Source organism: Myxine glutinosa, chromosome 13 (genome assembly GCF_964187855.1).
Source record: "Myxine glutinosa chromosome 13, kmMyxGlut1.1, whole genome shotgun sequence".
Classification (NCBI taxonomy): domain Eukaryota; kingdom Metazoa; phylum Chordata; class Myxini; order Myxiniformes; family Myxinidae; genus Myxine; species Myxine glutinosa.
The window spans coordinates 6,718,696-6,733,173 of NC_136273.1; the positions used below are offsets into that span (position 1 = coordinate 6,718,696).

The following is a 14,478-nucleotide window of genomic DNA, read 5'->3' on the forward strand; positions in this document are numbered from 1 at the left end:
ATATTCCCACACTTTATCTACATCTCATTTCATCACAGTCACCTCTTCAAATTTGGATTTGGACAAGATTTCCCAGTGGGGCAAATGTAATCAGGTTCAATTCAATGTTTCTAAAACTCAATTTCTTCCCATCTCTCTCTCTAAAACTCTCACCTCTCCAATCTCCTTTGCAAACTCCACAATTACATCATGTGATACAATAAACCTACTAGGTATTACCGTAACATCAAATTTATCCTGGAATCCACACATTACACAAATAGCCAAGTCTGCCTCAAAGAAACTATGAGTCCTGTTCGGATAACTCTGTCTTCTACCGACTCCTCTCCGGCCTTGCTCCCCCAGCTCTGTCTGTGCTCTGTCCCCCAAATATTCCGACAGGTCGCACAAGATCTGCCTGCAACCCTCTTATGGTTAAACTGCCAAAATCAAGACTCTCTAGTCACCTTCACTCTTTCATTCCTCTTTTCTCCCACCTCTGGAACAAACTCCCTCACTCTATTCAATCCCACTATTCCCTCCAGGTCTTTAAAACAGCTGTTCACCACCACTCAACAGTTGCTTCAACTACATAAATTATTGATTCATCCTTGTATGGAGTACTGCTCACATCTGGGGAGGTTCTAGCTCCACATACTGACTGCACAGAATTGAATCCAAAGTAATCAGACTTTTCAACTCTCCCAATCCGATCTCAAAACTCGACCAACTCGAATTACGCCACAAAGTTGGCTCTCTTTCTCTTTTCTACAGATATTACTTCGGGTTCTACTCCCAAGAACTTGCTGCTTGTGTACCTCCGCCATTACCGAGACCACGGAATACTCGACAAGCCGCGACATCACATGATTAGTGTGTGGCCATTGGCAACTCAGGGGTGGTTCGTTATGGTTTGTTTCTTCCCCAACATTGCCAAACTATGGAACTCTTTCCCTTTTCATGTACGTAAGGGTTGTTAGGGTTACGACCTTCACCTTTTCAAAAAGCTGATTTTTTTTTAATTCCTCAAAAACTCTTGGACTATTCTCCCTTTCTCCACTTTTCTATCAATGCAGCCCTTTTATTTCAGGCTTGGCCTCAATGAGGACTATACAGTCCATGACTGGAGCCTTCAACGTAAAAAAAAAAAAAAAGGATACAGAGAGACTGGGACACACACACTTGCAGGGAACAACCATAATTCAAAGAAAATCATTTGCAAGGAACAACTATAATTCAAAGAAAGATGTTGGGGTGGTTTCACATGATCATTTCTTTTGACCATCTCTACCTTGTTTACATACTATTTTGCATACCATCCCGACATCATTTTACTGTTTTTTGTTTTTTTCCCCACCACCAAAGGTGGATGGAGGTTATGTTTTCACCCCTGTCTGTTTGTCTGTCTGTGAACAAGATATCTCAAAAGGTTGTGGATGGATTTGGATGAAATTTGGCAGAGAGGTAGCGTATGTGACAAGGACAAAATGATTCGATTTTGGGGAAGATCCGGATTCAGATACGGCTAGTAGAATGTTTTAAGTGATTCTTCACCATTGGGAGATGGGGCTAAAACCGATACATAGCAGGATATGTCAAAAAGTTGTGGATGGACTTAGACGAAACTTGGTGGACCGGTTGGGTGTGTGACAAGGACGAATCGATTCGACTTTGGTGAAGATCTGAATATGGATTCGGATACGAGATTTATTTAATTTTAAAGTGATTCTTCAGCATTGAGAGATAGGGTGAAAAGCGAAACATCGGGTGAAAACACGATATTTAAAAAAATTGTGAACGGATTATGACTAAACTTGGTGGACAAGTTGGTTAGGTGACAAGAACTAGCCGATTAGATTTTGGTTCAGGTCCGACTCCAGATCTGGCCTATCAGTGGGATACAAAACATTGTTCAGCCTGGCGGAGTTATGTCTCGCATGGTATGCCGTTCTAGTTACTCTCGCCTGAGGAGAGGGTATTGCATTTAAGTCCGTTTGTTTGTTTGTCTGTGTCTGTTTGTTTGTCCGCACAAAATAAATATGATTTTCTCTGCAACCGTTGGTCCGATTGACAGGAAATTTTCAACATAGGTGCAACTCCACCTGTAGATTATATAAATTATAATGACATCATACGTCACGTGGTATGGCCGCCCTCTTGGAAAAACTGAAAAACTTTGCACCTCTATATCTCCAACAACGTTGCATAGAAAAAATTGAGACATGGCTCATTGTAAAGAACTCTCCATGGGGAATAGAATATGTTAATGATGATGTCATAGGTGCCTCCAATATGACGTCATAATTCGACAAGTACAAAACTTCATCCGATCAAGATGAAATTTATTGTGTCATCTAGGGATAAATTGGTGGAGAAAAAGAAAATGGTCACGTGGTTTGGCCGCCATCTTGGAAAAACCAACAAATTTGCACCTCCATATCTGAAAGCGCTGCACAGAAAAAATTGAGACATGGCTCATTGTAAAGAGCTCTCCATGTGGAATAACATATGTTAATGATGATGTCATAGGTGCTTCCATTATGACGTCATAATTAGACAAGTACAAAACAATATCCAATCAAGATGAAATTTCTTGAGCGTCATCTAGGGATAAATTGGTGGAGAAAAAAAAGAAAGAAAAAAGACGTCATCAGTCACCTGGTTCGGCCGCCATATTTGTTTTTGACACAAAAGCCTTAAAAACCACTGAGAACACATCCTGGCAAGGGTCGGTAATCTCTGATTGCTCTTTGTTGTTTATAATGTTTTTTAAAATCACTTATTATAATTTACAGACAGCAGAAAAAAAATCAACAGTATCTGGGATTTTAAGTGAGGATATGTGCACCCTGAGCTAGCTATGTACTCAGAAGGGAATAACAAGCAGGGTTTATTTTTTTTTCATATACAAGATCGAGGCTCGTGTAAGAGCTAACATCACAAAAAAAAAAAAAAACTGGACACACAAAACATACAATAAAGGGAGCAGGAGAGAAGATGGGGAGAGAGAGGGAAGCACACAAGTACAACAGCAGAGCACAGGGACAACGGAAGATCTGTGAGAAGGAGAGGGCTTGGGGGAAGACAAGAGATGGTGGTGAACAGTTGTTTTAAAGACCTGGAGGGAGGAGTGGGATTGAAGAGAGTGAGGGAGTTTGTTCCAGAGGCAGGAGTAAAGAGGAATGAAGATGAGCAGAGTCTTGATTTTGGCAATTTCACCAGAAGAGGGTTACTGGCAGATCTTGTGCGACCTGCAGGAATATTTGAGGGACAGAGCACAGATAGAGCTGGGGGAGCTAGGCCAGATAGGAGCCGGTAGAAGACAGAAAGACCACCAACCTGCCTGCGGTGAATGAATGAAAGGCCCTCTGAGTTAGCTTCATCACGGGAGATTCCAATGATTCTGAAAGCTTTGGTTTCAACAGCGTGAAGGCAAGCTAGGTGTTAGGCAGGAGCACCAGCCCAGAGGGGAGAACAGTATTCTATTGAGCTGCGGATGAAAGCCTTGTATGTGGTGAGGAGCTCAGGTGTGCCAAGGAAGGACTTCGCACGACAGAGGATGCCCAGTCGGCGACTGGCTTTGGAGGCTAGCTTGGGAATGTGGTTTTCCCAGGAAAGATCATGGCAGATAGTGAGACCCAAAAGCTTGAGTGACAGAACTTTTAGGAGAGGATTGTTGAGAAAGTAGATGGGAGGGTTGTCCAGTCGGTCTTTTCGGAGAGACATAGTAAGAGTGTGAGATTTGTCAGGATTGAAAGACATGTTCCACTTGTTTGACCAGTCTGTGATTTTGTCCACGTCTGCAGAGAGTAAGGAGGGTGCAGACTGCCGATCTGAGGGATGAGGAATGGAGCGGCAGAGAGTGGAGTCATCAGCAAAGAGATAGAGAGGATTTTCAAGAGAGAAAGAGAGATCATTGATAAAAATAAAAAAAGCACAGGGCCCAGAACACTGCCTTGGGGAACTCCAGCCTGAATAGGAAGGGGAGATGTGAGAAACCCATTCAGGGCTACACGTTGACTACGACCAGAGAGGAAGTCCACAAGCCATGCGGGGAGATTTCCATGGATACCATAGGAGGAGAGTTTGGTGAGCAGAGCGGGGTGCAGACAGTATCGAAGGAATGTGATATGTCAAGGGAGACATCTCTAATTTCCTGTTTGGCATTGAGGACCTCCATCCATTGTTGAGACAGCAGAAGCAGCATGTCCAGAGTGGAGTGACCTGGTCTGAAACCAAATTGATGATCAGAGATCAAGCCATTGGAGAAGAGGAAAGATTTGATATCTGAAGCAATGAGGGATTCCATGACTTTGCTGATAATTGGGAGAAGGTCGATTGGTCTGTAGTTGCAAGGATCTGTTTTTGCACCTTTTTTGTGTAAAGCAGTAATGTTTGCTGATTTCCAAGCTGATGGCAGATGACCTTGCGCAAAAGAGAGGGTGTGAAAGAGCGGCAGAGCAGGATTTTAGGACCAGTGGGCTGATGCCGTCTGGTCCAGTTGCAGAATCAGAGTCGAGGATTGACAGAAACCTCTCCACCTTGTCAGGAGAGAAGGACACAGTCCAGGAGCAGCTGGGTACGACTGGGTACGGTCGGTACAGAGGCACGGGTTTGGGACACAAGATTTTGAGGCAAACACAGAGTTGAGGCATTCAGCTTTTTCACGTGTGGATTCAGCTGTGTAGGCGTTTGAGGCAAGGGAGGGAATGGAAGGGGAACAAACACCAGAAACGGATTTGACCAGACGCCACCATGGTTTGGAAGAGGGAGACAGGTTTGAGAGTTTGGTCTTGAGAGTGGAGAGATATTGTTTCCTGACTCTCCTGAGGGTGGACACACACTTGTTCCAGTCTTTGTGAAAGGAAATGAGATTGATTTCCTTCCGTTGGATTTGCCTTCCAGGAGGTGAAGGCAAGTTGTTTCAGGGCAACTGCCTCACCACAAAATTCTGTGTACCATGGATGGGAGGAAGGGTATGACAACTGAAGACGAGATGGGATAAATCTGTGCATGAGAGAGAGAGCAATTTACTTTGGAAGAATTCCCAGGATGAGTTGACATCAAAGGCAGTAGAGATGGGAGACCAGTCCAGATGATTGATGGCTGCTTGAAGACCATGCCAGTTTCAACTGGCTCAGTTTAATCTCAGTTTCAACTCTAACTTTGCAAAGACACAACAGTAAACACTTCATGGTGAAAAGGTGAGTGGTTGGTGGGTTCACTAAGCATGTTAGACTGGCTTCTTACTCTGGTAATAACCAACATCCTCCAAGCTAACAAATATCGCACATATCTATAAACTTTGATGACCAATATCTGTCATTTAAATTGCCAACCTAAAGTATGTGTGATGAATGTAGACAGGATGGGGTCAACGGTTATTCACAAGGGAAAATTAAGCGAGGGATCACCAGGAGTCATTTCTTTTGGACTCAACACACACCTTCTGTCTTGCCATGCTTAAGCATGTGCACCAAGCCTGAGTTCTCCATCTCCACTATGGTTTTCATGTGTTTTGAGATCAGTTCCTCCTCTACAACACGCACGATTGGCTCCTCTGTGGACTTGTCGAGGTAGTGTACGGCACGCTCCGTTTCCTCCGTAATGCGTGCTTCCACCTTTTTGATGTACACCGATGCACTGTTCTCTGCCAAGAACTTCTGGCTCTCCACCTGTGTAATTGTAATGTGCAATAGTTATTAAGAATACAAATAATGTGTCAAATCACAGGCAATCTTCAGAATAAATATGCAGAAACAGTCAAGGAATATAAAATAAATAGCACATCAATAGCATAAATAACAAATATCACAAGTTTGCAATTGCACATCAATGTGTATTCAGGTCATGACCTGCACCCCTTCACCGTGCCCGTGAGGGTGCAGCACCGATTTACGTTTTTCGCATCTACTGCTAGCTTGGGCTAGAAAATACAGCTCCACCAAACTTAGCATTCTTGCAGGGTTCCCAGAAGGAACAGGTACTTAATAATGATTTTAAAGCACACAACAATATACAGTATATATTTTTTATTCCTCATGACCAGTCTGCGGTGTAATGGTTACAGCATCTGCTCCGAGTCTGGGAGGTCGGTGTTTCAAACCCCGAATGAGTAACACCAAAGACATTAATAAATAGCACCGGATGGGCTGAAGGTCATCTCTTGAGGTTTTGGTTCAGACCTCTGCTGATTTGGGAGGACACCCTGGGAAGTCCCCCGATACGAAATAGAAAAATCTAAGACCAAGTGATCCTATGAACCATCGAGTAGGACTATCAGTATTCAGAGCAATCGGTTGGTAAATAAGGGGGAAGGGATCCAGGCTTTCACGGAGTAACCCTCTTCCCTCCCCCGCCCCTCCCCAATGACCCCCTCTTCACCCCCGTGGGGGCGCCTATGACCTGAAATCGAAAAATGGAAGCCTGAACGATGGTGTAGGCCATCGAGTAGAAGGGCTGCAATCATTTCAGAGCAATTTGTTGGTATACAAGGGATGAATACGGATCCGAAGTTTGCGGGGCAACCCCACATGGGAGCCCCCAAGATCCAAAATCGACAAATTGAAGCCTGAACGATTGTGCGGCTACTTTATTGTATTCCTGGGTCAAGTTTCAGAACAATCATCCTGGTGATGGGGGAGGAGTTGTAAAAACAACATAAAGTTAACGGACAAACGACCGGACGGACAGACAGCATCATGACCCATTTTATCATGTTAATGGACAAACGACCGGGCGGATAGACAGCATCATGCTCATCTCTGAGAATCTAGATGAGATGACCTAAAAAGATCATCATCATTCCCATACTAGTCACAGAGTATCAAGGCACTCATGATAAGTTGTGAAAGCTGCTGGCTAAAACCCAACCTGAGACAGCTTCTTACTCTGTTGCAGGATTTTAACATTTGACCAGGCGACTAGCACACAATGGCCTATTCACAAAAGACATTCTGGAAATGTGTCTGAACCTTATAGAATAAAAAACTGGTTGGCCAATTTCCCTAAAATTTGGCATACCTGCTCGAGGTACCCAGGGTCCATAAAATACCTTTGCCCCACCTCCCGGGGGTAAGAAGTGTTTCTTGGTAAAAAAAAATTATTGAATAATACTATTTTACATCACCAATTAAATCTTACCATCCATTATTTACAGCAACTGGCTTGGTCTCAATTTTGGCCAACAGAAAACTAGGACCTGCTGTAGATAGGTGTAAATAGAGGACCAATGGTCCTGTAGCTCACCTGGCTAGTTGCCTAAAAGTGGAGTGAAGGATGGATGGGGGTAAAAATAAGAGCTCGATATCGAAAACATTTTATGTCAGGTAGTATTGACGTGATGTTCACAGTAGTGCACCTCACTGCTGTCTCTGAGCCTTAGTTTGAGATATTGCCCACTTCCAGTATGATGTCACTTCCTATTGTGAAAATTAACCATATTTGATAAGGTGCAACTCCATGGTTTCTATAATTCATATTTTTCGAGATATTTCCCACCTGTATGAGATCACTGGTGGCCATATTGTGTTTCAGATCAGCCTATTTTCATCAAACGTTCCCAGAGGTAGTCGATCACATATGTAAAGTTTCACATTGATGAGTCAAATGGTTTCAGAGAAGATGATTTTTAAAAGTCTCTTATGATCCAAATATGGCTGCCATATCATGTGACTTATGACATCATTGGTTACAGATAATGTTTCCCCATTGGTTGTTGATTACAAATTTAAAGTTCCGCATTGATCGGTAAAGCGGTCTGAGAAGAAGAATGTTAAAGGTTTTCATGTAATCCAAAATGGTGGCCAAACTAGATTGAAATTCAAGTACGATTGGGACATTTGAACTTTACGATGATCTACTAACAGGTGGAGAGGGGAGGATTCCAGGAACAAACTTGAGTTCTACCACACCAAAGATCATTTTAGCCAAGTTTGGTCACAATCCCATCAGCAGTTTCGGGGAAGTTGCAAGTGTTTACGGATGGATATATGGGCGACGCGCCATCCCATAAGCTCACCTGAACTATGTTCCAGGTGAGCTAAAATAGGCTAACCCATAAAAAAAAGTCGGCACTGTGTATATGTAGGTTTCACTTTCATTCTATACGTAGGATTCCTGCATTTTTTCACTTGCAGCTATATAAATCGAGTTATTTTATACAAGGAAATAAAAGCAAATATTACAAAGTTGGACACAGGAAGTGACGACTTGGCCTGTCATGACTGTTCCACCCACACCCGATAAATCAAGTCAATCTTTTTGATCTTTTAATCTTCTATTATACTAACCCAATCTTTACCACAAAAAAATATTGCTGCAGGACATTCAAGATCTGCCAGCAACCTTGTTCTGGTGAAACTACCAAAATCAAGACTCTCTGCTCACCTTCACTCTTTCTTTCCTCTTTTCTCCTGCCTCGGGAACAATCTCCCACAATCTCTTCAATCCCACTCCTCCCTCCCGATCTTCAAAACAGCTGTTCACCACCATCTTTTATCTCCACCCATCCAAAACAAACCTTGATCTTTTCTACTCCCATTCATCCACCCCAAATCCACCTTTTTTAAATTCCGACTTCATTCCTGAAATTACCAGTAGTATCCATTTGTTGTACATGTTGTACCCTGTCATCCCTCCTACCCCACCCTCCCCCAGCCTTCTCCCTTCCACAGATCTACCACTGTCCCTGTTCTCTACTGTAGATGTGCTCCCCTCTCTCTCCCCTCCTATTGTTTCCCGCTACCTTTATTAGATGTTTTGTGTGTTTTCTGTTTATGTCTGTGTTGCTCTTACACGAGCCCGACTTTGTCTAAAAAAAAATCATTAAAATAATGACTCTGCATCTGACGTGAATGATGCAGGATACAGAGTATTTTGCTTAGCCTCATCACCAAGAGAACAGTGTGTGCCACCTACAAGAGACGCCCTAGACCAACATATTTTGTGGGCCGACTATCAAGTTGCCATACACAGACGGGCCCTCTCCCCAGTCATCAATGCTTCTTCTCCAGTCGGTCACGGCTGGAGAGTTACAGGTGATGAATAGTCAGTTCTGTGGATGACACAAGATCCAGCCCCAGAAATGATGTTGCAGGTAGTCAAATGCGCATGTAAAATATCAAAATGCAAAACGGGACTATGTCCTTGTCGCCCCTCTACTCTGTCCTTCACGGATATTTGTAAGTGCCAGAATTGTAAGAATAGCTCTAAAACACCCACTGAGGAGTTATTTGAGGGCGGAATGTACAAGCTGAAAATGATGATGAGAAAGACTAACCTTTTTTTTTTAATGTTGAAGGCTCCAGTCATGGACTATATAGTCCTCACTGAGGCCAGGCCTTAAATAAAAGAGCTGCATGAAGAGAAATAAAAGAGAGAGAATGTAAAGGCGAGGAGTGAAAATGAGTCACAAAAGTGTATGGTGTATGTTTGTAAGAAAGAGAGATTAAAGCTAGCCAGGTAGATATAGTTTGAGACAGAAAGTAAGACCAGCAATCCTGACATAGAGTGTAAGATGGTTCCAGGCACCGCTTTAACGCTCCTAAGTCAGAACTGCAGTACTACCCTGGGCGGTTGCTGTCTACAACCGACTACCTAAATCTGCTGATTTCATACCATGCGATTTCAATCCTGCAGCAGCTATTTACTACCAATGCTCCACCTTAATTAGCTGTTGCGCGCTACTATTTGAACGTCGTACCGACGTGTGTATGTCCATTCATGAGTCAGATGGCCTATTTACGACAAACTACCTAATGGTCATGCCTTAGTCATTTTCTGGAGACAATTAAGCTGATTGTCCTGCCTTAATAAGTCATTTTCTGAAAACAATGAAGCTGATTGTCCTGCCTCAATAAGTCATTTTCTGAAAACAATTAAGCTGATTGTCCTGCCTCAATAAGTCAATTTCTGAAAACAATTAATCTGATTGTCCTGCCTTAATAAGTCAATTTCTGAAAACAATTAATCCGATTGTCCTGCCTTAATAAGTCAATTTCTGAAAACAATTAAGCTGATTGCCCTGCCTTAATAAGTCATTTTCTGAAAACAATTAAGCTGATTGTCCTGCTTAATAAGTCATTTTCTGAAAACAATTACGCTTATTGTCCTGCTTAATAAGTCATTTTCTGAAAACAATTACGCTTATTGTCCTGCCTTCATAAGTCAATTTCTGAAAACAATTAAGCTGATTGTTCTGCCTTAATAAGTCATTTTCTGAAAACAATTACGCTGATTGTCCTGCCTTAATAAGTCAATTTCTGAAACCAATTAAGCTGATTGTCCTGCCTTAATAAGTCATTTTCTGAAAACAATTAATCTGATTGTCCTGCCTTAATAAATAATTTTCTGAAAACAATTAATCTGATTGTCCTGCCTTAATAAGTCATTTTCTGAAAACAATTACGCTGATTGTCCTGCCTTAATAAGTCATTTTCTGAAAACAATTACGCTGATTGTCCTGCCTTAACAAGTCAATTTCTGAAAACAATTAAGCTGATTGTCCTGCCTCAATAAGTCATTTTCTGAAAAAAAATTAATCTGATTGTCCTGCCTTAATAAGTCATTTTCTGAAAACAATTAATCTGATTGTCCTGCCTTAATAAGTCATTTTCTGAAAAAAAATTAATCTGATTGTCCTGCCTTAATAAGTCATTTTCTGAAAACAATTAATCTGATTGTCCTGCCTTAATAAGTCATTTTCTGAAAACAATTAAGCTGATTGTCCTGCCTCATTAAGTCATTTTCTGAAAACACTTAAGCTGATTGTCCTGCCTTAATAAGTCATTTTCTGAAAACACTCAAGCTGATTGTCCTGCCTTAATAAGTCAATTTCTGAAAACAATTAAGCTGATTGTCCTGCCTTAATAAGTCAATTTCTGAAAACAATTAAGCAGATTGTCCTGCCTTAATAAGTCATTTTCTGAAAACAATTAAGCTGATTGTCCTGCCTTAATAAGTCATTTTCTGAAACCAATTAAGCTGATTGTCCTGCCTTAATAAGTCAATTTCTGAAAACAATTAAGCAGATTGTCCTGCCTTAATAAGTCATTTTCTGAAACCAATTAAGCTGATTGTCCTGCCTTAATAAGTCAATTTCTGAAAACAATTAAGCTGATTGTCGTGCCTTAATAAGTCAATTTCTGAAAACAATTAAGCTGATTGTCCTGCCTTAATAAGTCATTTTCTGAAACCAATTAAGCTGATTGTCCTGCCTTAATAAGTCAATTTCTGAAAACAATTAAGCTGATTGTCCTGCCTTAATAAGTCAATTTCTGAAAACAATTAAGCTGATTAAATTAAGCAATTAAACAATTAAACAATTAAGTCTTTCCCTCGCGGTCCCCATGTGCTGTTTTTGTACTGTCTGTCATGTACTGTCTTTGTCTTTCCCTCGCGGTCCCTATGTGCTGTCTTTGTCTTTCCCTCGCGGTCCCCATGTGCTGTCTTTGTCTTTCCCTCGTGGTCCCCATGTACTGTCTTTGTCTTTCCCTCGCGGTCCCCATGTGCTGTTTTTGTCTTTCCCTCGCGGTCCCCATGTACTGTCTTTCCCTCGCGGTCCCCATGTACTGTCTTTCCCTCGCGGTCCCCATGTACTGTCTTTGTCTTTCCCTCGCGGTCCCCATGTGCTGTTTTTGTCTTTCCCTCGCGGTCCCCATGTACTGTCTTTCCCTCGAGGTCCCCATGTACTGTCTTTGTCTTTCCCTCGCGGTCCCCATGTACTGTCTTTGTCTTTCCCTCGCGGTCCTTATGTGCTGTCTTTGTCTTTCCCTCGCGGTCCCCATGTGCTGTTTTTGTCTTTCCCTCGCGGTCCCCATGTACTGTCTTTCCCTCGCGGTCCCCATGTACTGTCTTTGTCTTTCCCTCGCGGTCCCCATGTGCTGTTTTTGTCTTTCCCTCGCGGTCCCCATGTACTGTCTTTGTCTTTCCCTCGCGGTCCCCATGTGCTGTTTTTGTCTTTCCCTCGCGGTCCCCATGTACTGTCTTTCCCTCGCGGTCCCCATGTACTGTCTTTCCCTCGCGGTCCCCATGTACTGTCTTTGTCTTTCCCTCGCGGTCCCCATGTGCTGTTTTTGTCTTTCCCTCGCGGTCCCCATGTACTGTCTTTCCCTCGCGGTCCCCATGTGCTGTTTTTGTCTTTCCCTCGCGGTCCCCATGTACTGTCTTTGTCTTTCCCTCGCGGTCCCTATGTGCTGTCTTTGTCTTTCCCTCGCGGTCCCCATGTGCTGTTTTTGTCTTTCCCTCGCGGTCCCCATGTACTGTCTTTCCCTCGCGGTCCCCATGTACTGTCTTTGTCTTTCCCTCGCGGTCCCCATGTGCTGTTTTTGTCTTTCCCTCGCGGTCCCCATGTACTGTCTTTGTCTTTCCCTCGCGGTCCCTATGTGCTGTCTTTGTCTTTCCCTCGCGGTCCCCATGTGCTGTTTTTGTCTTTCCCTCGCGGTCCCCATGTACTGTCTTTCCCTCGCGGTCCCCATGTACTGTCTTTGTCTTTCCCTCGCGGTTGTCAGCTCTTTCACGAGCCTCGATTCAGTATAGAAAAAAAAAGAAAAAAAAAAAAAAAAAAAAGCTGATTGTCCTGCCTTAAGTCATTTTCTGAAAACAATTAAGCTGATTGTCCTGCCTTAACAAGTCAATTTCTGAAAACAATTAAGCTGATTGTCCTACCTTAATAAGTCATTTTCTGAAAACAATTAAGCTGATTGTCCTGCCTTAATAAGTCAATTTCTGAAAACAATTAAGTTGATTGTCCTGCCTTAATAAGTCAATTTCTGAAAACAATTAAGTTGATTGTCCTGCGTTAATAAGTCATTTTCTGAAACCAATTAAGCTGATTGTCCTGCCTTAATAAGTCAATTTCTGAAAACAATTAAGCTGATTGTCCTGCCTTAATAAGTCAATTTCTGAAAACAATTAAGCTGATTGTCCTGCCTTAATAAGTCAATTTCTGAAAACAATTAAGTTGATTGTCCTGCGTTAATAAGTCAATTTCTGAAAACAATTAAGCTGATTGTCCTGCCTTAATAAGTCAATTTCTGAAACCAATTAAGCTGATTGTCCTGCCTTAATAAGTCAATTTCTGAAAACAATTAAGCTGATTGTCCTGCCTTAATAAGTCAATTTCTGAAAACAATTAAGCTGATTGTCCTGCCTTAAGTCAATTTCTGAAAACAATTAAGCTGATTGTCCTGCCTTAATAAGTCATTTTCTGAAAACAATTAAGCTGATTATCCTGCCTTAATAAGTCATTTTCACAAAACAATTAAGCTGATTGTCCTGCCTTGTCATTTTCTGAAAACAATTAAGCTGATTATCCTGCCTCAATGAGTCATTTTCTGAAAACAATTAAGCTGATTGTCCTGCCTTAATAAGTCATTTTCTGAAAACAATTAAGCTGATTGTCCTGCCTCATTAAGTCATTTTCTGAAAACACTTAAGCTGATTGTCCTGCCTTAATAAGTCATTTTCTGAAAACACTCAAGCTGATTGTCCTGCCTTAATAAGTCAATTTCTGAAAACAATTAAGCTGATTGTCCTGCCTTAATAAGTCAATTTCTGAAAACAATTAAGCAGATTGTCCTGCCTTAATAAGTCATTTTCTGAAAACAATTAAGCTGATTGTCCTGCCTTAATAAGTCATTTTCTGAAACCAATTAAGCTGATTGTCCTGCCTTAATAAGTCAATTTCTGAAAACAATTAAGCAGATTGTCCTGCCTTAATAAGTCATTTTCTGAAACCAATTAAGCTGATTGTCCTGCCTTAATAAGTCAATTTCTGAAAACAATTAAGCTGATTGTCGTGCCTTAATAAGTCAATTTCTGAAAACAATTAAGCTGATTAAATTAAGCAATTAAACAATTAAACAATTAAGTCTTTCCCTCGCGGTCCCCATGTGCTGTTTTTGTACTGTCTGTCATGTACTGTCTTTGTCTTTCCCTCGCGGTCCCTATGTGCTGTCTTTGTCTTTCCCTCGCGGTCCCCATGTGCTGTCTTTGTCTTTCCCTCGTGGTCCCCATGTACTGTCTTTGTCTTTCCCTCGCGGTCCCCATGTGCTGTTTTTGTCTTTCCCTCGCGGTCCCCATGTACTGTCTTTCCCTCGCGGTCCCCATGTACTGTCTTTCCCTCGCGGTCCCCATGTACTGTCTTTCCCTCGCGGTCCCCATGTACTGTCTTTGTCTTTCCCTCGCGGTCCCCATGTGCTGTTTTTGTCTTTCCCTCGCGGTCCCCATGTACTGTCTTTCCCTCGAGGTCCCCATGTACTGTCTTTGTCTTTCCCTCGCGGTCCCCATGTACTGTCTTTGTCTTTCCCTCGCGGTCCTTATGTGCTGTCTTTGTCTTTCCCTCGCGGTCCCCATGTGCTGTTTTTGTCTTTCCCTCGCGGTCCCCATGTACTGTCTTTCCCTCGCGGTCCCCATGTACTGTCTTTGTCTTTCCCTCGCGGTCCCCATGTGCTGTTTTTGTCTTTCCCTCGCGGTCCCCATGTACTGTCTTTGTCTTTC

At 42.3% G+C, this 14,478-nt stretch overlaps 1 protein-coding gene across 2 annotated transcripts in view; it reads right to left on the minus strand.

The window, feature by feature from the left end:
• CUL3 (cullin 3) overlaps positions 1-14,478 on the minus strand; it is an 85,605-nt gene that overhangs the window by 35,432 nt on the left and 35,695 nt on the right. For both annotated transcript variants that reach the window (XM_068133670.2, XM_068133671.2), the window contains exon 6: positions 5,426-5,654. In XM_068133670.2, the coding sequence (XP_067989771.1) occupies positions 5,426-5,654 (229 nt within the window). The remainder of the gene's footprint in view (positions 1-5,425; positions 5,655-14,478) is intronic.